Source organism: Microchirus variegatus, assembly GCF_963457635.1.
Source record: "Microchirus variegatus genome assembly, chromosome: 8".
NCBI lineage: Eukaryota > Metazoa > Chordata > Actinopteri > Pleuronectiformes > Soleidae > Microchirus > Microchirus variegatus.
The window spans coordinates 10,784,690-10,809,764 of record NC_139809.1 but is presented as its reverse complement, the minus strand read 5'-3'; the positions used below and the strand labels follow the sequence as shown (position 1 = coordinate 10,809,764).

The 25,075-nt window shown below is 36.5% G+C and overlaps 1 protein-coding gene across 1 annotated transcript in view; it reads right to left on the bottom strand.

Moving 5' to 3' along the window:
* Positions 1-9,134: 9,134 nt before the first annotated feature.
* Positions 9,135-25,075, bottom strand: part of ptprz1a (protein tyrosine phosphatase receptor type Z1a) — a gene marked incomplete at both ends in the record, with an annotated part of 71,684 nt that continues 55,743 nt past the window's right edge. The window contains 17 exons of the mRNA XM_083893995.1: positions 9,135-9,278; positions 10,456-10,591; positions 10,694-10,836; positions 11,834-11,992; positions 12,609-12,740; positions 13,090-13,163; positions 13,274-13,364; positions 13,449-13,595; positions 14,117-14,252; positions 14,343-14,509; positions 14,600-14,734; positions 15,389-15,523; positions 17,560-17,642; positions 17,758-17,854; positions 19,587-19,607; positions 20,222-20,307; positions 20,525-20,607. Coding sequence (XP_083750121.1) covers positions 9,135-9,278; positions 10,456-10,591; positions 10,694-10,836; positions 11,834-11,992; positions 12,609-12,740; positions 13,090-13,163; positions 13,274-13,364; positions 13,449-13,595; positions 14,117-14,252; positions 14,343-14,509; positions 14,600-14,734; positions 15,389-15,523; positions 17,560-17,642; positions 17,758-17,854; positions 19,587-19,607; positions 20,222-20,307; positions 20,525-20,607 — 1,969 coding nt within the window. The remainder of the gene's footprint in view (positions 9,279-10,455; positions 10,592-10,693; positions 10,837-11,833; positions 11,993-12,608; positions 12,741-13,089; positions 13,164-13,273; positions 13,365-13,448; positions 13,596-14,116; positions 14,253-14,342; positions 14,510-14,599; positions 14,735-15,388; positions 15,524-17,559; positions 17,643-17,757; positions 17,855-19,586; positions 19,608-20,221; positions 20,308-20,524; positions 20,608-25,075) is intronic.

Here is a 25,075-nt window from a genome sequence, read left to right as displayed (position 1 = left end):
TTTTTGAAACAGTTTTTTGGTCCAAAACTTGACAAGAAAGTCATACTATACTATGCAGTACGTCATACTATACTATGTCGTCCAAAATGTGAACATTTTTCGAAAGAATGTGGTCCATGGTTTTTCGAAAGAAAAATGTGGTCCAAAATTTGACAAAAACGACATACTATACTATGTCGTCCAAAATCTGACCAATTTTTTTGAAACACAGTTTTTTGGTCCAAAACTTGACAAGAAAGTCATACTATACTATGCAGTACGTCATACTATACTATGTCGTCCAAAAAGTTACCATTTTTTTTGAAAAACATTTTTTTGGTCCAAAACTTCACAAAAACGTCATACTATACTATGTCGTCCAAAAAGTTACCATTTTTCGAAAGAAAAATGTGGTCCAAAATTTGACAAAAACGACATACTATACTATGCCGTCCAAAATCTGACAATTTTTTTGAAACACAGTTATTTGGTCCAAAACTTGACAAAGAGTCATACTATACTATGTAGTACGTCATACAATACTATGTCGTCCAAAATGTGACAATTTTTTGCAAAAAAAATTTGGTCCAAAATTTGACAAAAACGACATACTATACTATGTCGTCCAAAATCTGACCAATTTTTTTGAAACACAGTTTTTTGGTCCAAAAGTTGACAAGAAAGTCATACTATACTATGCAGTACGTCATACTATACTATGTCGTCCAAAAAGTTACCATTTTTCGAAAGAAAAATGTGGTCCAAAATTTGACAAAGACGACATACTATACTATGTCGTCCAAAATCTGACAATTTTTTTGAAACACAGTTTTTTGGTCCAAAACTTGACAAAAAAGTCATACTATACTATGTAGTACGTCATACAATACTATGTCGTCCAAAATGTGACAATTTTTTGCAAAAAAAATTTGGTCCAAAATTTGACAAAACAACATACTATACTATGTCGTCCAAAATCTGACAATTTTTTTGAAACACAGTTTTTTGGTCCAAAACTTGACAAAAAAGTCATACTATACTATGTAGTACGTCGTACAATACTATGTCGTCCAAAATGTGACAATTTTTTGCAAAAAAAATTTGGTCCAAAATTTGACAAAAACAACATACTATACTATGTCGTCCAAAATCTGACAAATTTTTTTGAAACAGTTTTTTGGTCCAAAACTTGACAAGAAAGTCATACTATACTATGCAGTACGTCATACTATACTATGTCGTCCAAAATGTGAACATTTTTCGAAAGAATGTGGTCCATGGTTTTTCGAAAGAAAAATGTGGTCCAAAATTTGACAAAAACGACATACTATACTATGTCGTCCAAAATCTGACCAATTTTTTTGAAACACAGTTTTTTGGTCCAAAACTTGACAAGAAAGTCATACTATACTATGCAGTACGTCATACTATACTATGTCGTCCAAAAAGTTACCATTTTTTTTGAAAAACATTTTTTTGGTCCAAAACTTCACAAAAACGTCATACTATACTATGTCGTCCAAAAAGTTACCATTTTTCGAAAGAAAAATGTGGTCCAAAATTTGACAAAAACGACATACTATACTATGCCGTCCAAAATCTGACAATTTTTTTGAAACACAGTTATTTGGTCCAAAACTTGACAAAGAGTCATACTATACTATGTAGTACGTCATACAATACTATGTCGTCCAAAATGTGACAATTTTTTGCAAAAAAAATTTGGTCCAAAATTTGACAAAAACGACATACTATACTATGTCGTCCAAAATCTGACCAATTTTTTTGAAACACAGTTTTTTGGTCCAAAAGTTGACAAGAAAGTCATACTATACTATGCAGTACGTCATACTATACTATGTCGTCCAAAAAGTTACCATTTTTCGAAAGAAAAATGTGGTCCAAAATTTGACAAAGACGACATACTATACTATGTCGTCCAAAATCTGACAATTTTTTTGAAACACAGTTTTTTGGTCCAAAACTTGACAAAAAAGTCATACTATACTATGTAGTACGTCATACAATACTATGTCGTCCAAAATGTGACAATTTTTTGCAAAAAAAATTTGGTCCAAAATTTGACAAAACAACATACTATACTATGTCGTCCAAAATCTGACAATTTTTTTGAAACACAGTTTTTTGGTCCAAAACTTGACAAAAAAGTCATACTATACTATGTAGTACGTCGTACAATACTATGTCGTCCAAAATGTGACAATTTTTTGCAAAAAAAATTTGGTCCAAAATTTGACAAAAACAACATACTATACTATGTCGTCCAAAATCTGACAAATTTTTTTGAAACAGTTTTTTGGTCCAAAACTTGACAAGAAAGTCATACTATACTATGCAGTACGTCATACTATACTATGTCGTCCAAAATGTGAACATTTTTCGAAAGAATGTGGTCCATGGTTTTTCGAAAGAAAAATGTGGTCCAAAATTTGACAAAAACGACATACTATACTATGTCGTCCAAAATCTGACAAATTTTTTTGAAACACAGTTTTTTGGTCCAAAACTTGACAAGAAAGTCATACTATACCAGGTAGTACGTCATACAATACTATGTCGTCCAAAAAGTTACAATTTTTCGAAAGAAAAATTTGGTCCAAAATTTGACAAAAACGACATACTATACTATGTCGTCCAAAATCTGATAAATTTTTTTGAAACACAGTTTTTTGGTCCAAAACTTGACAAGAAAGTCATACTATACTATGCAGTACGTCATACTATACTATGTCGTCCAAAAAGTTACCATTTTTCGAAAGAAAATGTGGTCCAAAATTTGACAAAAACGACATACTATACTATGTCGTCCAAAATCAGACCATTTTTTTGAAACAGTTTTTTGGTCCAAAAGTTGACAAAAAAGTCATACTATACTATGTAGTACGTCATACAATACTATGTCGTCCAAAATGTGAACATTTTTTGGAAAAAAAATGTGGTCCAAAATTTGACAAAAACGACATACTATACTATGTCGTCCAAAATCTGACCAATTTTTTTGAAACAGTTTTTTGGTCCAAAACTTGACAAAAACGTCATACTATACTATGTCGTCCAAAAAGTTACCATTTTTCGAAAGAAAAATGTGGTCCAAAATTTGACAAAAACGACATACTATACTATGCCGTCCAAAATCTGACAATTTTTTTGAAACACAGTTATTTGGTCCAAAACTTGACAAAGAGTCATACTATACTATGTAGTACGTCATACAATACTATGTCGTCCAAAATGTGACAATTTTTTGCAAAAAAAATTTGGTCCAAAATTTGACAAAAACGACATACTATACTATGTCGTCCAAAATCTGACCAATTTTTTTGAAACACAGTTTTTTGGTCCAAAAGTTGACAAGAAAGTCATACTATACTATGCAGTACGTCATACTATACTATGTCGTCCAAAAAGTTACCATTTTTCGAAAGAAAAATGTGGTCCAAAATTTGACAAAGACGACATACTATACTATGTCGTCCAAAATCTGACAATTTTTTTGAAACACAGTTTTTTGGTCCAAAACTTGACAAAAAAGTCATACTATACTATGTAGTACGTCATACAATACTATGTCGTCCAAAATGTGACAATTTTTTGCAAAAAAAATTTGGTCCAAAATTTGACAAAACAACATACTATACTATGTCGTCCAAAATCTGACAATTTTTTTGAAACACAGTTTTTTGGTCCAAAACTTGACAAAAAAGTCATACTATACTATGTAGTACGTCGTACAATACTATGTCGTCCAAAATGTGACAATTTTTTGCAAAAAAAATTTGGTCCAAAATTTGACAAAAACAACATACTATACTATGTCGTCCAAAATCTGACAAATTTTTTTGAAACAGTTTTTTGGTCCAAAACTTGACAAGAAAGTCATACTATACTATGCAGTACGTCATACTATACTATGTCGTCCAAAATGTGAACATTTTTCGAAAGAATGTGGTCCATGGTTTTTCGAAAGAAAAATGTGGTCCAAAATTTGACAAAAACGACATACTATACTATGTCGTCCAAAATCTGACAAATTTTTTTGAAACACAGTTTTTTGGTCCAAAACTTGACAAGAAAGTCATACTATACCAGGTAGTACGTCATACAATACTATGTCGTCCAAAAAGTTACAATTTTTCGAAAGAAAAATTTGGTCCAAAATTTGACAAAAACGACATACTATACTATGTCGTCCAAAATCTGATAAATTTTTTTGAAACACAGTTTTTTGGTCCAAAACTTGACAAGAAAGTCATACTATACTATGCAGTACGTCATACTATACTATGTCGTCCAAAAAGTTACCATTTTTCGAAAGAAAATGTGGTCCAAAATTTGACAAAAACGACATACTATACTATGTCGTCCAAAATCAGACCATTTTTTTGAAACACAGTTTTTTGGTCCAAAAGTTGACAAAAAAGTCATACTATACTATGTAGTACGTCATACAATACTATGTCGTCCAAAATGTGAACATTTTTTGGAAAAAAAATGTGGTCCAAAATTTGACAAAAACGACATACTATACTATGTCGTCCAAAATCTGACCAATTTTTTTGAAACAGTTTTTTGGTCCAAAACTTGACAAAAAAGTCATACTATACTATGTAGTACGTCATACAATACTATGTCGTCCAAAAAGTTACAATTTTTCGAAAGAAAAATGTGGTCCAAAATTTGACAAAAACGACATTCTATACTATGTCGTCCAAAATCTGACCAATTTTTTTGAAACACAGTTTTTTGGTCCAAAACTTGACAAAAAAGTCATACTATACTATGTAGTACGTCATACAATACTATGTCGTCCAAAATGTGAACATTTTTTGGAAAAAAAATGTGGTCCAAAATTTGACAAAAACGACATACTATACTATGTCGTCCAAAATCTGACCAATTTTTTTGAAACAGTTTTTTGGTCCAAAACTTGACAAAAAAGTCAAACTATACTATGTAGTACGTCATACAATACTATGTCGTCCAAAAAGTTACAATTTTTCGAAAGAAAAATGTGGTCCAAAATTTGACAAAAACGACATTCTATACTATGTCGTCCAAAATCTGACAATTTTTTTGAAACACAGTTTTTTGGTCCAAAACTTGACAAAAAAGTCATACTATACTATGTAGTACGTCATACAATACTATGTCGTCCAAAATGTGACAATTTTTTGCAAAAAAAATTTGGTCCAAAATTTGACAAAAACAACATACTATACTATGTCGTCCAAAATCTGACAAATTTTTTTGAAACAGTTTTTTGGTCCAAAACTTGACAAGAAAGTCATACTATACAATGCAGTACGTCATACTATACTATGTCGTCCAAAATGTGAACATTTTTCGAAAGAATATGGTCCATGGTTTTTCGAAAGAAAAATGTGGTCCAAAATTTGACAAAAACGACATACTATACTATGTCGTCCAAAATCTGACAAATTTTTTTGAAACACAGTTTTTTGGTCCAAAACTTGACAAGAAAGTCATACTATACCAGGTAGTACGTCATACTATACTATGTCGTCCAAAAAGTTACAATTTTTCGAAAGAAAAATTTGGTCCAAAATTTGACAAAAACGACATACTATACTATGTCGTCCAAAATCTGATAAAAAATTTTGAAACACAGTTTTTTGGTCCAAAACTTGACAAGAAAGTCATACTATACTATGCAGTACGTCATACTATACTATGTCGTCCAAAAAGTTACCATTTTTCGAAAGAAAATGTGGTCCAAAATTTGACAAAAACGACATACTATACTATGTCGTCCAAAATCAGACCATTTTTTTGAAACACAGTTTTTTGGTCCAAAAGTTGACAAAAAAGTCATACTATACTATGTAGTACGTCATACAATACTATGTCGTCCAAAATGTGAACATTTTTTGGAAAAAAAATGTGGTCCAAAATTTGACAAAAACGACATACTATACTATGTCGTCCAAAATCTGACCAATTTTTTTGAAACAGTTTTTTGGTCCAAAACTTGACAAAAAAGTCATACTATACTATGTAGTACGTCATACAATACTATGTCGTCCAAAAAGTTACAATTTTTCGAAAGAAAAATGTGGTCCAAAATTTGACAAAAACGACATTCTATACTATGTCGTCCAAAATCTGACAAATTTTTTTGAAACACAGTTTTTTGGTCCAAAACTTGACAAGAAAGTCATACTATACTATGCAGTACGTCATACAATACTATGTCGTCCAAAATGTGACAATTTTTTTGGAATAAAATTTTGGTCCAAAATTTGACAAAAACGACATACTATACTATGTCGTCCAAAATCTGACCAATTTTTTTTAAACACAGTTTTTTGGTCCAAAACTTGACAAGAAAGTCATACTATACTATGCAGTACGTCATACAATACTATGTCGTCCAAAAAGTTACCATTTTTCGAAAGAAAAATGTGGTCCAAAATTTGACAAAAACGACATACTATACTATGTCGTCCAAAATCTGACAATTTTTTTGAAACACAGTTTTTTGGTCCAAAACTTGACAAAAAAGTCATACTATACTATGTAGTACGTCATACAATACTATGTCGTCCAAAATGTGACAATTTTTTGCAAAAAAAATTTGGTCCAAAATTTGACAAAAACGACATACTATACTATGTCGTCCAAAACCAGACCATTTTTTTGAAACACAGTTTTTTGGTCCAAAACTTGACAAAAAAGTCATACTATACTATGTAGTACGTCATACAATACTATGTCGTCCAAAATGTGACAATTTTTTGCAAAAAAAATTTGGTCCAAAATTTGACAAAAACGACATACTATACTATGTCGTCCAAAACCAGACCATTTTTTTGAAACACAGTTTTTTGGTCCAAAACTTGACAAAAAAGTCATACTATACTATGTAGTACGTCATACAATACTATGTCGTCCAAAATGTGAACATTTTTTGGAAAAAAAATATGGTCCAAAATTTGACAAAAACGACATACTATACTATGTCGTCCAAAATCTGACCAATTTTTTTGAAACACAGTTTTTTGGTCCAAAACTTGGCAAGAAAGTCATACTATACTATGCAGTACGTCATACTATACTATGTCGTCCAAAAAGTTACCATTTTTCGAAAGAAAAATGTGGTCCAAACCTTGACAAAAACGTCATACTCAAACTATGTAGTACGTCATACTACTATACTTGTTTGTGTGATCCTGTTGTGATGTGTTCATGATCTCCTGCTCAGGCTCCCTCTTTTCCAATTTGCCCTTTTACTTCCACTCCATTTAGAGGCAGCCATGCAAACTAGGCCACCAAGCAGGGGATAATTGGGGGATGTAATTATTAAAAGTCACAAAATGCAAATGAAGTTGTGGATACGGTGGCTTGTCAAGATGATGTCAGGACACTTGACCCATTTTCACTCCAGAAAAGACGCGTTTCTTGCAGAGTCTTAGCCTGGATTAACACATGGATTAGAGTACAACTTCATAAAGGGAAATTGTATAATCCACAGGTTTGACGGGACTCCCATTTTCATAAAACCATGTGTTTATTGTGTCCTTTTGTCCCATTAACACCTCTCTCTCTCTCTATGTCTGGTTCACAGTGGCGTTCACACCAGCTTGTGTGACAAGGTGACCTCTGAGTTTTGACCTCCTGGTTGTTGATCAGAGAACTGAAGGCTGGTTCTGCTGCTCTTAGTCATTTTGCATAAATACATCAGCCAGATCTTCAATGTAAATTTAACCCACTTTCTTTGCCAATGTTTGATTGATTCTTCATCCTCTTTATGGGGAATAAGATGAAGAAATCTGCAACCTCACTTTACTCACACTGTAACTCGCTAAAGCAGCAAACTTTAGATTTTAAAGAAAGCATGCACTTATGCTGATGTAGACTTTAAGAGGTGCGCTTAAATCACTTTTTTCCCTAAAATATAATAATTATTTGCAAATTCACTGTTTGGTAAAAAAAAAAAAAAAAAAAAAAATGTAATTATTATTTCTTCATTGAGATGTCAAATTATAGTTAGTTTTAGTGGTTGATTCATTTCTTTTTTGACTTCTCAGAGAAGAAGCCCAGTGAGCCGGCTAAAATTTGTATTTTTAAAAGATGAATTCAGTTTGTTATTTGCCAAATAAATAAGAAAAACATTAAAATTGACATTACATTGTTTATCTCTACAGCTACATTTATAATCTGTATAAAATCCATGTTTTATGAGACAACTCTTACAACCTTTTAAACTTGTAACTATACACAGTGTTTGTATTTGTAGCACACACACAAACAAACAAACAAAACAGGCTTTTCCCTTGGCATTTCACTTATTTAATGAATGACCTAGCTAATAATCCAGCAGTGTTTCATGTCCAGCTAAAAAGTCAGTACCCCATGCATCACGTTTAGTGTGTTACAAAATCCAGAATATAAAAGCATTAATATTCTCCAACTAGCAATTACAATTAAACCATAACATTTAAACACACTAAAAAAAAAAAAAAAGCATGGTAAAATATAAAATCTAAAAGTATAAATAGAAATTTGGTCCGTCAAAATGATAACTATAATATTATTTACATTAGATTATTATTATTTTTCATTATTTCAGGCCCTTATTTTCATATTTGACTTCAATAACAGACTGCAGCTACCGTGGTATTTACAGAGGAGTTCAGTGCATAAGCTCTATAAAAGACTCACGGACAAAATATCTCCTTTCATGTTAAAAATAAAACAAAACAATAAAAAGGTGCCGTTTTTTTCTCTCCCTTTTTTTCCCCATTTTGGCTCAGTGCCAATAAATACAAAGGTTTAGGAAATATTTGTTAATTAAGTGAAACATCTCAGGGTCAATTTTGCGTTACAACGTCAGTTAGTTTACAGCTCGTATCAAAGTTAGACAGACGTACGTACACAGGGTGAAAAATACAAAAAAGGCACACATTACAAAACCATAGGGAGTCCAGACACAGTAAAGAAAGTTCTGCACAAGCCATTCTCAAACTACAACTCACATAGTCCTGAACGACAGCGGTCTTTTACTGAGCAGCTGCAGCATAGCATCAGGTGTGTACCTCTGTTGTGCAGTTGAGAAGGAAGAACCAGTCGCTCGATTGGAAAAGTTCCTTTTTTTTTTTCTCTCTCTTTTCTCATCACACCAGGGATTCAAGGCTCTCTGTGTTGCTGGCACTTCCCACCACGATGGTGCCATTGATGTCAGTGGACTGGAGAACTTTCTCATCTTCTTGTGTCCCAATGAGACTCAACATGGCTTTGTACAGGAACTGGTACTGCTCCTTTAAAAAACAACAACAACAACAACACTTATTCAGAACTTCCTGAAGGGTCTCCTGTTCAGAGAACCAGCATAAGGCAAGCATGGTGGCCCTCACTGAAGACATGTCTGCCCTCACTGCCAGCAGGGACACAAGGCACTAACGAATGTAATTAAATCTACTAGTGCAGTGCCCGTAGGAAGTATGTATTCCTGTAATGGGAGCTGAAGTTATGGAAATGCATGATAAGGAATGTAAAGGCTAAAATAATACAAAACACTGTGCAACCTCATTAGGTACAACACAAATGTGCCTAATGTTTTTTGAAGAAATTCAGCTCACTGTCAAAGTGAGGCAAGGCAAAATGGATAATTTCCTGAATTTCAAAAATTCATTAAAAGTATTCCATAAGCACTTAGCAAATATTGTCAAGGGATCCTGGTTCAGGGCGATGCCGACTATTATGATGGTAAATTTCAAGTCATTCCGAGATACTTTTTGTATTTTTAAAGAAAGTCAGCTCACTGTCAAAGTGCATCAGGGCAAATGGATCATTTCCTGAATTTCAAAAATTCATTAAAATTATTCCTTAAGAAGTTTGTAAATATTTTCAACTGATCCTTGTTCAGGGCGATGCCGATTATTATGATGGAAAATTTCAAGTCATTCCAAGATACTTTTTGTTTTTTTGAAGAAAGTCAGCTCACTGTCAAAGTGCATCAGGGCAAATGGATCATTTCCTGAATTTCGAAAAATTCATTAAAATCATTCCTTAAGAGGTTTGCAAATATTTTCAACAGATCCTTGTTCACAGCTATTATGGTCTCTATGAAGTCTTAGGGCAATCTGACTCACGGTCAGCGAGATACGCCTGTCACAGTCCGACAGACAGACAGAATTTGCTTTATAGATAGATGTCCAATTAAGCCTACAATTTCTCTATGGACTGGCTTGACAGAAGAAAGCATATTTATTCAGTGAGCCTTTTGTTTAGTGACTAAAAATCCCCCTTTGTCTCCCAACTTGAAGCCATATTTCCAACAAACCTTACAATAATGCACAAAAGTCATGTTATTTTAATATAAATACTTCTTTTACTATAATACTACTAATTACTATTAATGCAGAGTATTATAGTAAAGATGGAATAACCTTCAAAGTGCGTTTCAAATGTGAGATGAAAACAAAAAATCCTTACAATGTCATTGAAGATGCCTGGTCTCATGAGGTTCGTCAGTTTGGCCACTTGAAAAACATTGACTGAAGCCTCGGCCTCCAACTGACGAGTCAGTGACAGTAGCGAGCAGAACGTTCCGGCTGTGACTCCGCCCACACTGTTAAAAAAAAAAAAAAAAAAAAGATAAAATAAAATGACTCCATACAAGAAAATGTAATTTCCATGGTTTTAAATCAGTCAAAGAAGAATAACATCTTACTCATCGTGGACTACAGTGGGTCCGTCCTTGGCAGCGCTGCCCTGTTTGACCAGGTTGAGCAGTTCAAAGGTGTTGCTGACGGGACTGTCAGGGTTTGGCCAGCAGGGAGCGCGGTAGTGTTTTACCTCCAGAATGAAGTCATCCTGTCAAAATAAGGAGGGGGAGAGTCCTCACACCAGTGACAAACAAGATAAACACACCTTATTGTTGGGGGGTATTGATACTTCAATAATGTATTAATCTGTTATCTACTGCTTAAACATTCAGGTTCACCAGTGAAGCTGGAGCCAGTACACTGGACAAATACAGGGTCAACAAACAACCACTCATGAGAAATTCAGGTGCAGCCGCTGCCAAGTGGAAAGGGAACTTGGCTTGTAACCGGAGAGTTGAGCCAGTTTGAGTCCCCACCAGGTCAAAAGGGAAAGGTACCTAAACCCCTATTGCTGACCACTACTCCTAATTCTAGACGGTTCCTAGTGGAGGATGGGTTAAATACAGAGAAATCATTTCTAATATATATAAATAAATAAATAAATAATTATTAATAAAGTACACTACCGGTCACTTATACAGTTTTTTTGTGTTTTCCATTAAAGGTCACACTTTTATTCATCAAAAGAGTTGCAAAATGAATAGAAAATCTAGTCAAGACATTGACAAGATTAGAAATATTGATTTTTATTCCAAATAATAATTTTGCCCTTCAAACTTTGCTTTCGTCAAAGAACCAGAAAAACTGTTTTCATCTGTGCTAACATCATTGCACAAGGGTTTTCAAGGGTTTTCTAATCATCCAATAACCTTCTAACACGATTAGCAAACACAATGTACCATTAGAACACTGGAAATAGGCCTCTATACACCTATGTACATATTCCATTAAAAACCATACTTTTGCAGCTAGAATAGTGGTTTACCACATTAACAATGTATTGGGTGCATTTTTGATTCATTTAATGTTATATTCATTGAAAAAAAGTGCTTTTCCTTCAAAAATAAGGACCTCAAACTGTGGGAAAATCCCACAGTCCAAAGACATTGAAGATTAAAGATGTTTTAAAGGCTACTGAATCATTAAAACCTTGAACACTCTTCTCTGCAGTCTACTCAAAGTTGTCTCATCAGGTTTGCACTGACCTGTTTCGCCTCCAGCACGTACTCCTCGACCACCAGCACGTCCTCGTTGGTCAGACAGACGCGGTCCTCGTTGCAGTGCGCGACGGTGAACGCGTCAAATGCGAGCGGCTTCCCTTTGCTGGGCCAGAAGGCGCACGTCTCTGCCTCGTTCTTGTCCGCCTGATAACACAGGAGGTGGCAAGTGGTAAATGGTTGATATATCTCACACTGAGCCGACAAAAGGCAACAAAACATCTGCAGCGCAAGACTTGGTTGCATGACATTTCCTTTCAAAGACGTTCGCGTGCACTTTGATGTTGCATTTCTGAAACACAGCAATAAATAAAGCCAAGGCTGGTTAAAATAATAGTTTTTTTTATATATTTATTATGTATGAGTATTATGAATAGGCATCACTGAAAAAGGCAGGTGATCCCTAGAGAGGGAAAATATTTGCTCAATAAATAGAGTTAACAGCAACACTTTATATGACACTACAGTGAGAATATGATAATAGAATGATAACAGTGAGTACATTTCATCTTTATAGTATATATTATATATAATAATAATGATGATGATAATAATAATAATATTATTATTATGGTAAATGTCACAAATCCTCATTATTAATCCTTTAACGCCTTTATACTGTAGTCATTTTCAATAGCCTAAATTTGATTTAAAAAGTAATTAAATTATTGTAGGGCATTTTTTCGCAACACCAAATTCTCTCAATTAATAAATTCTACAATTTCAAGTTAAAAAGAATTCAAACAAAAAAAAACTTTCTCACCCCACTTGCTGGTGTCCCTTGCAGAGACACAATGGTCTGGGTGTTGTGGTCCCATATCATTCTCCAGAAGTCCTTGACGGTGGCAGGCAGGGGATTCTGGGTAATGATGAACTCACTCTTCTGCCTGTAACCCTGCAAGATCACATCACCGTGGATTAGCGCAAGAGTAATTTAAATAATTTACTCCTGACTTGGCTGAAAGTTACATAAAAATTCATGTTTCATAACAACCATATTTTCATTGTGACAATCTGGAGTCAAACAACACAAGATAAAGTTACATTTACAGTTATAATATAATATAATGCAATTTAATATATATATATGTACATAACACCAACAGTTATAGGCACGTCTTATTTAAAAAAAGGTGTACAGCAAACCCTGGACTTTGGACATGCCTGATTTAAGATAATCTACATTTCTACATTACTTGTACTGCTTTAAAGGTGCATTATTGTTGTATTTGATCATTTCTTACTGCGATGTACGACGCATTGATGTAGTCTGATGTTTCCCCCACAGATGTAGAGAGACGCACTCTGGACCTCTCCACTGTGGAGACAGACAAGACAAGAATTCATCAAGAATTGTATCGAGACTCCTGTCGCATTTTCTTCTCTTTGCCTGAACAAACAAGACGTCGCCTCACGTGTTGGACTCACCAGGTATCACAGAGCAGTTCCTGTTCTTACTGCGGTTGCAGTCCTGCAGAGCTGTAGAGTAGTCGCACTGCTTTACGGAGGGACAAACCAGCTGTAAATAGCACATGAACAAGGTGAGGGGTCATGAAAGGTCAGAGGTGACAGAGAGAGAAGAGCTGGACGACCCCCTGCTCACCTTGAACTGCTTGTCCAGGCACGTCTTCCCAGAAGACCCCGGGGTCAGCAGCTCGTCGACGTACTTGTGCAGGTGAGCTGCCCCCACCTCTGTCTCCCCGGCTAAGATGGCTTCCACCAAGGCATTGTGGATGAAAATATACTGTTCCTGCACAAAGGAGATGGAAAGCACTGCAGTTAGACACACATGTGAGGTAAACACAGTTGAGTAAAAGGTGCCGTTTTGCTGTTTTACAATATCATTTCTATGTGCGTAACTTTCTATTAATCAAATATGAGTTTGCATGTAAAGGTTTTATATCATTTTGCAATCTTGTATCATCCTGTGGCCATTTCACCTTTACATATCTGTTGCTATGACACACAGGACTCACAATGAATCGGACGGCCAATTAAAAGTGCCTATTTTCAGGGACTGACGGCAGGAGGAGGGTTTTATTTTTCCCCTCATACGAATCGCGTAATCTTCATAAGAGGACTAATCTGTCATGGTTTTGTGCTGACTTTTTGCCAAAAAATAAAGAACAAAGCATTAAGCAAATCCTTATTTTACGGAACGCTTGGCAACCCATGTCCAGTGAAACTGCTTAAAACGGTGTGAAAATCCTAACGTCTGAACAGCTGCATGAATATACGAGTGCGACTGTGTTTGTCAGGTGGGCTGCTGACCTCTGTCTGGACCAGGTAGTTCCTCTGTGTGCGGATGTGTTTCAGGAAGCCTGTGATGTTGACGGTGCCTTCTTCTCTCATCTGTCTCAACATGCTGTCCAGGACGATGTAGGTTCCCGTGCGGCCGACTCCCGCACTGCACAACAGCAACGAAAAGACACAAATATAAGTGAAAATGTCAAGAAAAATATGTGAAATCTAATTCAGTTTTTTTATCAGAATGTACCTGCAGTGCACCACCAGTGGGCCCATGTGGTCGTCTGTCCTGGCACTGGATGACTTGCGAATGAAGCTGAGCAGTGGCAGGGCGAACTCGGGGACGCCCATGTCGGGCCACTGGGTGTAATGGTAGTGAAGAACTGTGCGCTCATTGTTCCGTCCCTTCACTGAGCCCTGCAGGCAAACCAAACCACAGAGGACGTGACTCACTGGATCCAGATTATGCTCAAAATACGCTCCGATCTAAGAACTTGGTTCTCTGACCTTTTTGACGTGTGTGTTCCTGACAGTGAAGGTTCTCTGGGTGTAGTGAGCGAGGACTCTGCTGCTTTTCACCGTCACCAGGAAGCTGCCGTACTCCTCCTGCACTTCTGTGGGCCAGTACTGATCGCACTTCCTCTGAGGGAACACAGCAACTCACATATTAAATCACAGTCTCTGCTTTTTTTTTGTAGAAAAGAAAACGGTCTGTGAGTCCATTTCACATTTTTCACACATTTACACTTTTAGAACATTTCATCCAAATTAAAATACATTATAAACCCTTTACAACACAGACAATTTAGGCAGTTTTTTTCCATTATGTAGAAACAGAGGTTAGAAGAATGTGTTTTATATCCTTTTTTTCAGCACAACCTGTAGGTTAAACACACATGAGCTTAAAAGTACTCAAAACAAAAATGCGTCACAGTTCAAAATTTGCATGGCTTGATCAAAAAGAAAACAAAAAACGGTCTATTTTGTGACTTCTGCACAACAATTGCTACTCAGGGTTTGATATATATATAACAAATTAGAAATTAATCATAACGTTGACGCAACAACAAATGAGACAAAAAACTATTTCTTACCCCCCCCCCCAGGATGTCCATATAAGGAGTTGTGTATTATTGCCACGGCAATCACAGACCTGTGCCGTGTGAGCGCTAAGGGTTAACTACTGTCTGCACATTTAAACTGAATACATACAGTATATAGCTAGTAATCTAAAATAAGCCTGTACATTTGTGACTTAACTGAAATGAATAAAAGTAGGACAAATTCACTACTCACTCGTCCATTCTCCACCAGGTTTGTGATCATGACAATGACGCTGGCGTTTTGCTCCCAAATCATCCTCCAGAAGTCCTCGGTGCTCGACCTCAGAGGACCCTGAGCTGCGATGTAGGACCTGGACTTTTTATAACCCTGAGGATACACACACACACACACACACACACATACACACACATACACACACAAACATACACACACAGCAGCTGCTTCAGTGGGAAATTCAACAAAAGAACTGTGAAGAATTGTTTCACTAGCAGCAGTAGAATTGTTTTAATACAAGTCGGCATTATTTTGGTTTGCTTTGTAAAAAAAAGACGAAAAAAATGCAGAAAAAAAGTGACGAGAGAGAGGAATACAAAGCATTGCTAGATATCGGATTTGAAAGTCGAGATCTTGACTTTGAAATGTTCAAATTTAAAGGGACACTGCGTAGTATTTATGGGTTTATATAACTCAAAATCCACTTTTGTATTACACCTTTAAAAACTAATTCAATTATTCGAGGGCATTTTTTGGGGACAACAAATTCTCTCAATTAAAGCTCACATAGAGTGTTCCTGTTGCACATATATGTTAGTTATGGAGGTCTACTTACATACATTAACTTGTTTTTATGGTCAAAAACCTCCTAGTTGCTGTGAATGAGCCGATAGAAATCTCTCCTTACTGACGCTGTCCTCAGCCACAGTGTTTCAGCCTGAACTCTCACACCCAGAAGACAGTGTTGTGATTGGCCAGCCAGCGTAGAGCCTTCCCAACTATCTTGTGATTGGCTAATACCCGGAAGTGACATAATTAGCACACCAGCTCTCAGAAACGCAGCTCCCCCCTCTGGAACGGTGGATGCACTGCTACTCATTATCAAAACATTGTTTTAACCACATTTAAAAAAAAATAAAGCATTGCTAGATATATATCGGCTTTGAAAGTCGAGATCTTGACTTTCAAAATCCAAATCTCGGGTTTAAAAATGACGGAAATAAACATTTGCGAAAAAAAGAAGCATTGCGAGATGTCGGCTTTGAAAGCTGATTTTTCGAGTTTGAAATGCCGACATCTCGCAATGTTTTTTTTTTTCTCTCGTCACTTTTTTTAATCGTACATTTTTTCCCGTCGTTTTTTCTTCGTTTTTTTAAACTCGGGATCTCGACTTTCAAAGCCGACATCTCACAATGCTTTTTATTTTTCTCATGTCACTTTTTTTTCCCACCAATATGTTTTTTTTGCTTCAACTCATGTCACTTCTTGGGCTTCGTACCTTTGCAACTTTGGATAATGTAAATGCAAATAATTGTGCAATAAATTATACTGCTTAGTGCAGAATTGACTTTGGCATAGGAAAAAAAATTAAACAGCCCATCATAGGGATCTACAGCACAAGGCTAATTTAAAAAACCTATAAAGGATTCCTACCTGTGCTCTTAAACACCTGCAGTCAAATAAATGAAAAACTAGGTTATGAGCAAGAAAAGACTGGGAGTCTGCTGAACAAGCACTCACATCTGAAAATAAATTGCCATAACAAAAAAAAAAACTAATCAGAAAGGCTCACATTTTTAACTCTTAACATCAAAATCACGCCGACATCCAAAACACTTAGTTTGAGCAAAGGGCAGCACAGTAAAGTGTCACAAGTTCTCAGCAGAGGACAACATTCAATCACTCGCTATAATAGAGCCATAACCTTCGCACGGCTGGCGGGGGCGTGAAGTTGCCTTCATACAGTGAGACGCAGACAAAAGTGTGAGCTGTAGAGATCCTCGACGCGATGCCACAAACTTCACAACCTGCACGGCGTCGGCTCTACAGAGAGGCAGTGACTGCCGCAAGGATTTTTGTCTGTGTGCGAGTGAGTGAGTGAGTGAGTCACAAAACAACAAGACACTAGGAATGAGATTTTTTAAATCGTGCAGCAACAAGCATAATGGAGGGCTCCGCGGGTTCTCTCACGACAACAGCGCGCCTCATGAAAAGGTTTAGAAATAGGCAGATGTACGCTTAGAAAGATTAGACGGAAACTGTGCAGTGGCTCTGAGAATAAAAATAACTTTTGACTGCGTGTTTAATAGATTCACTGCTCGGAAAGGAGCCTCTGAGTGAAGGCGATGGCCTCCGTTTGAAATTATACCGACATCCTTGTTTAAAAATGATATAAAACAGTTCCTTACATCGACGTAGTTTGCGTTGATGTAATCTCTTGCCCTTCCGTGCTTATCGCCGTGCGAGGAGAGGCGCACTCGGCTGTGGTCGTCTGAGGGTTAAAGACAAACGGGATCAGATCAATGTGGCAAAAGAACACTTTCTGTCCGTCCGTGTGCTCATTACAATCACCTCAAATGTTAAATTTAAATTCAAGACATACTCACAGGCCAGGATGTTGCTGTATCTGTTTTTATTTTTGTTGTCGGGATGATTGGAGCCGTCAGTGGTCATCTCCATGTCCACTGTGCACGTCTGCACCTCCTTAAAACACACATGCAGACTTTAATGGAACAGAGAATTTCTACTTTTCTCTCTTTTCCATTTAATTTATTATTCCATTTATTGAAGACTCAAACAAATCTTATTTTATACTGTTCAAATTTATAATTAAACACACAAAATCTGTTGTTCATGTTTTTTTCTAAATAAAACTTCATTTTAAATTCATAATATACTATTTAAACATGCAGTAAGTTGTAAATAACCGTGAGTTAAAGCACTTACAGGACATTTTCTGGCCCTTTTATGGTTAAAATAAGGAAACAAAAATGTTGAGGCTTAGGTGTTAAAGATCTTTTACATCTAATAATATGCACTACCAGTGCAAGTTTGGGGTCACTTAGAAACATCCTTATTTTTGAAGCAAAAGCACTTTTTTTCAATGAATATAACATTAAATGAATCAGAAATACACTCTTTATAGAGACCCATTTCCAGTGTTCTAATGGTACATTGTGTTTGCTAATAGCGTTAGAAGGCTATTGGATGATTAGAAAACCCTTGTGCAATGATGTTAGCACAGCTGAAAACAGTTTTGCTGGTTCTTTGACCAAAGGGCAAAATTATTATTTTGAATAAAAATCATTCTTTCTAATCTTGTCAATGTCTTGACTATAGTTTCCTTTTCATTTTGCGACTGTTTTGATGAATAAAAGTGTGACTTTTAAGGGAAAACGCAAAATTGTATATTGTATAGGTGACCCCAAACTTTTGACCAGTAGTGTAGTTGGTGATCATTCTTGTCTTCAATATTAATTTACAGTGTGGAAAATATAATACAGTTTTTTTTTTTTTAAATAGTTGTGTATAACTATTATATATAGTATAAAATGTTAAATACTCAATATAACGTTTTTATTTTTAACAGTGATTTAATTTCCTACTTGGTCACAGATTTTCTTTAGTTTTACCCATATTAACTTACATATTAAGTTTTGCTACCTATTTACAGATCCCTTGCTACTTGTTTATTGTTATTTTTCTACTTATTTATGAATGCTTATAACGTCCTCTCTTTTTGTAGATATTTATTGTGTGTATAATGTTACCCCTCCTACCCCCTGGTTCCTTTATCTGTACAAATATATATACCTGAAATGCTTTATGGCAGGGGTGTCAAACCCATTTTCACCGAGGGCCACATCAGCATAATGGTTACCCTCAAAGGGCCAGATGTAACTGTCATACAGAATAAATGTAACTAAATGTTATCAAATATAATGTAAAAATAAAGGTAACTACACTAACTACTGTGAAATATTGCTAAATAACTTTCTGTATTTATTACTGATTCAATTTACTCTCGTCGCATGATGCATATACGATGATACATGTGATCTAGTGGCGGTGCGGTCTCTTTGCGGGTAATGCAATCGTCATGCATTGTGGGAAATGTAGTTTATGGTCAACGCACGTCTTAAAGCAGCATAAGTATTCTTTTAACACAGATTTTTAAGACCAATTAATCACTCGCGGGCCATATTAAATGATGTGGTGGGCCACATCTGGCCCCTGGGCCTTGAGTTTGACACATGTGCTTTATGGCAATAAAGTTCTTGAATCTTTGAAACCAAAGAGCAGCCATGCGTTGCACGTCCACATGTTTCACGTAAACAAGAACAACACTGAGCGAGACAAAGACAAACGCTCACAGCTACAACATGACCGTATGTATGTAGAGGAGAGTTTTGTCAGGAGGAGGAGAGCGTCTTACCTCGTAGCTCTCCTTCAGTATCTAATGACGAGGGTGAGGGAGCAGCAGGCAGCCAGGACGTTTCCATGACAACACAGTTAAACAAAGAAGTACAAAAAAAACACAAATTACAACACGACAACACGCGCACAAAAAAACCCACTGAAGCACAACAAATTCATGTCACAGTTCATGCCATCAGCCGACAAACAGGGAAAATCGACCCAAAGAAAACAAAAATGTAGGAGGCAAAACATGGGCTGGAGGACTGGGACTGGGACTGGGACGCTTTCCTGTTGAAAGTGTTGGTGTGATGATGGAATACAGAGAAAACTTTAATTCCATCATTTTATGACCCGAACAGATGAACCAGGTGAAACATTTGCAACAATTCAGAAAACGAAAAGATGGCGTTTATTTTACATTTTCTGTTTTCATAATTACTTTGTAACCGAAAAGCTAAAATACACTCACTTTAATCATTATTATAGTATTGATATGCAATGTTTCAGTGCTGCATCAAACGGGTGAATATGACATCATCACAGGTCAACAAGCAACATGCACACAACATGACAAACAAACACACAAACACACCCATGTCAAAAAAAGGCATTTAGTCATATTTAGTCAAAAGATTATTCCTGATTTCATACCTCAAACTCTCGCTGGAAGCCCTGAGTGTGATGAAGCTCAGCGACGTGTTTGACAAAGTCTCTGACTGGAAAAGCCATCTGCTCATCTGCAATGAATGAATGAATGAATGAATGAATGAATGAATGAAAATTAGGAAAAAATTAGGATAATTTTGTCAGGAAAGGAAACAACATTTTCAAGAATTGTTCGCACATTTGTAGCATTTAAATGTAACCGTAATACCCGTATAATAAACATGTCTTTTTAAAGTAAGGTCATTTTAAAAGTCAAACATGAACCTGAAACAGAAATGTGTTTTTTACCAGATGTTAGAGCCGAGGCCGCGGCGATGACTCTGGGTGACGAGCTGTCGTCGATGTAGAAGTGAGCCGTCTGAAAACACGTCCTGTCAACAAAATAAGTGCATCAGTTACAGGGACCTCTAAATACTTTCAGAGAATAAAAGCTGCTGCGTTTATTCTCTGAATGTTCCTGTAGCGACTCAGTCCTGTACTGGTGACAGGTGAACGATGATGAGGACAAAGAGGAGGTGAATTGGTACTAATTAAGGTCCCTGAGTGAGAAAGTTAACGCATTTGTGACCTGGCTGAGCCATATGGACCAAAAGTCATATCCCGATATATAAAGGCTGAATATCGATATACGATATATATATATCCCGATATTTTTTCTGCAAAGTGAGAGCTGTGAAATCAAATGTTCAGTCAAAGTCAAATATGACAGTAGTTTTATTGTAACCGGTTATTTCAGTGAATAAATACTAAACAGGTTTCTTCATCTGGTTCATGAATAAATCCTCAGCTGTTCAAATAATAAAGTGTAAACTTCATAAAAACAGGACTACCTTTTTTTTTTTTTTTTTTTTAATCAAAGCTGTGTAAGGAACTATACCGATATATACGATATGGTCCAATTTCATATCCCATCTAAAAATATATCAACATTTTTTTATAACAATATATTGCCCATCCCTACCTTTGACCCATTTTGACTGATACATTATGTGTTTACATATTTTATTTTGTTGGAAATTTTGTTGGAAATTTTTTTAAGTTTTGCCTTGAATTAAAAACAATTCATGTGAGATTTGTGTCCCCTTGTCCCTTTTGCACAACACACAAAATAACCCCAACCTTGTTAAAAAAAAAAACTAAGTAACTATTATTATAATGATTTTTAACTTTAACTTGAGTACATTTTTAGACCAGCACGTTTACTTGTACTTAAAGGCGCCATATGTAAGAATGTGGCCAAAAACTGTTACTACACACAAATTCTAAATACCGAGGTCTTTAAGTTTAGTTTTCTCCGCCATTGCAGTTCAGACGTAACTGGCAACCCATGGTTGCTTGGCAGCTGAGACTCTATTGACTGCAATGATTGGTAGATGGTGGTAGGTGGCGCCACATGCCAAAACATGATTTCAAAACATAACCATGATTTGCAGTCTGCAAAATATTTTTTTTAATGCTAATATTTTGTCTGTACTGTTGTTGTTGGTGAGTTCAGTTTGTTATATGAACATTATTCCTGAGTCTCTGTGACATAGTACGAGGATTTTATGGCCAGTTGCTTTACATTTATTACATAATGCACCTTTAAGTAAGATGTTATCAAAATTGTGGTACTTTTACTTGGGTAGAATATTTCAGATCTCTTTCCACCTCTGCCACTTATTTTCCATTTCCAATAAACCAGATTACAGTAGAAAACTGTTTTTCTGCCCTTTTCAATCGGCAACACCTGAGAATAAAGACAGGTGACCTCAAATAACCCAGCATGACCCTGGTCTGGTGTCAGCATCAGGCAGAATATAAGACTCCATAGCAGTTGGGGGAGGAACTCACATTAAAAAAAAGAGAAATGACATGACAAGCATATCAGATAATATGGAAAATAACCAGCAAATACACTGAATACAAAGAATTGTGTTGAGCATGAAAAACAAAAAGGGGATGAAACACTGGTTCTGTGGAGCTGAAGATGCTTTTGTTTTCATGAGGCTCTGCTTTAGCCCCGATTCTGGGAAAACATGAAGTAATCTTCCTCAAAATACAGACAAAATCACGTTCCGCTCTGCTAATCCTCAACATGTTTTTAAATGGATGAGATCGTCTCTGATGATGAACCTGTGTTCTTCCAGGCCAGAAATGGGCAACAGGGATTATTATCAGCAATCACAAAGACGCACAGAAAGAGCTCCGAGATTAAAGAAGGGAAACACAAACCGTTTGTATTCAACAGTTCTTTTTTTTTGCTAAATGTTGAATTTACTTGATATTGGCCCCTCACCTACTTCCTGAAATAATATTTAACTTCATCTGCTGCCATACACCGCCATTATGTCACACAAGACTGGAAACAATGTACCTAAAATAAAAAGGTGGCAGTTACTCAGTCACTCTGATAATAATATAATAATAAAAGCAACGTCCTTGGTCTTCTTTCAAAGGAAACTCCTGAAACATTACATCCAAAAAATATGTGCGAGAGACTATAGTGCCGACCTTTTTCAGAAAAATATCACAAATATAAAGTTTGATTCTGTCAGATTTGAAAATTGGGATACATTTAAAAGTCAGAATGTGTGTCATTTTGTGTGTCTTTTTAAACCAAAGCTAAAATAATTTCCATTTTAAATGTAATTTAAAGTTTATTTTGATTCTAAAACAACTTAATCTGGGTTTTTTTGTGTGAAGGAAGAAACAAACTCATGCTCTATGTTTCATGGTTTTCCAAATATTTGGCACTGAATCAGTTTAATATGTGATCTGTAACAAAATAATCTCGAGTCTCTTGTGCAGACAAATGAACCAGTCTGTCCTTGTAAGTCTGTAATTAATACATTTGTTTTATGGTGTCTCTTTCATCTTTGTCCAGAGAAACACCTGTGTGCAAAATGTGTTCCTGCCCACGATATTGGGAGCTCCAGCCTCAAAGTGACAACGTGTCTACAAAGAAAGTGGTTGTGATTGCATTTTTCATCTGTTCATGTCGCTCTCTGTGTCTTTTTTGTTTCCATGTTGCATCTCACTGTCATCATGTTACGGCCTAATATGAGACAATTTGAGCCTCTTTGAGATCTTCCCTTACGAGATATTAAAGAGCCCGTGAAATGAAAAATACATGTTCCCTGTTTTAATCCCGTGTTAAAGCGGAACTAGACCGGAAGTTCCTATTATCGCTGCTTCTGAGAACGGATGTGCTGGATAGTACTGGCCAATCACAAGACTCTGTCTTCTGGGGGTGAAAGTTCACTCTGAAATCTTGCAGCAGAAATACACTGTCAGAAAAGAGGATTTCTATCAGCTAGTTCACAGCAACTATGAGGTTTTTGACCATAAAAACAAGTTAATATATGTAAGTAGACCTCCATAACTAACATTTATGTGCAACAGGACCACTCTATGTGACCTTTAACTCTTCATGCATCTCCTGTCTCCATCTTCCTGTAAAAAACGCTGTGAACTGTTTGACGAGTCAACCTTCTCCACACCAGCAGGGATCGGCAAGTAAATGCGGTCGAGGGGAGGACTCAGTTACCGCTCTGGCTTCTTTTAAGGCGTCTGTCACAGACAACAGAGCCGTTTCAGTGGAGTGGCTACTTTTGAAGGCAGACTGGACGGGGTCAAAGTGGTCATTTTGGGAGAGGAATTCAGTGACCTGCTTGAACAACACCCTTTCAATGGTCTTAGAGAGGAACGGGAGGAGAGAGACCGGCCGCTCACTATAAATTACAGGAACGTCCGTCTGTGTGTGTGTGTGTGTTCTTGTACTTGCAGCGTGCTGAGGACAAGTGAGGGTTTTTAACCAACAAAGTGAGGTCATTTTTACAAAGAGGACATTTTGGCCAGTCCCCACTTTGTCTTCATCGAAATCACTTCCTAAGGTTGTAAACATGCTATATAACACAGCTCCTCAATTTGGTACAAAAACCCGTTTTCCAGCCCTGGTGTTTCACACACTTTTTGCTCTGGGGGTCCACCTGCAGACATTTTATTGTACTGCACCCAGTAGTTCTTTATAGATGTCATTCATGAAGTAGATATTTATAATTGTGTTGATTTACAAAGCGGTAATGCGGGTCCTCACTTACTTAGCAATTACACCCAGTCCTCAATATGCAGCAAGTACAAGAATGTGTGTGTGTGTTATTCACATATCTCTCGAACTGATGGTCCGACTGATTTCAAACTTGACAGGTGCCTTTCTACGGGCACGAGTAAGCGCAGTGCCAAGTTTGACGTTGTTTGGAGAAGTGATGCAAAATATATCGTTCAATATATCGGCAAAAGAAGCACACGTTGGGCTTTCGCTGCTCTACTGTAGCCACGCCCCCTCTCACTTACACAGCGTTTAAAAAAAAAAAGAAAAAAAAAAGGCACAGTTTCTGGAGCTGGGAGGTCAAAGAGTCTGTTCAGTCAGAGGTGGATTTGATCAGATGCCTTTTGGCTCTTTGCAAATGTTGGGACAAATTTCCACAGTTAAAACCTCCTCAAACTGCTTGACCTCAAAAGCACAGCAACAGTGTCCAAATGAGCACCATGTTGTCACGAGGGAAAGAAAAAAGAAAAAAAAAAAGACACAACACCAGCAGGATTAGTGCATTTTGGCCTCCTGCCTGTAACGCTACAAGACATTTACACGATTCCTTCTGTCTGACATAATCAGGCGAATGTCCTTTTCTATCCCCCGACCCTCTCAAGACGCTCTCTGCTTGAGTGGACGCTTGCAGCGCTGCAGCCGCCGTACATTCTTCACTGAGGATTAATCCCCCCCCTCCTCCCTCCCCTCGCTCCCTCAGATTATTATCAGCTTAGTGCTGCTCAATCTTCAAGATACAACGATGAGGA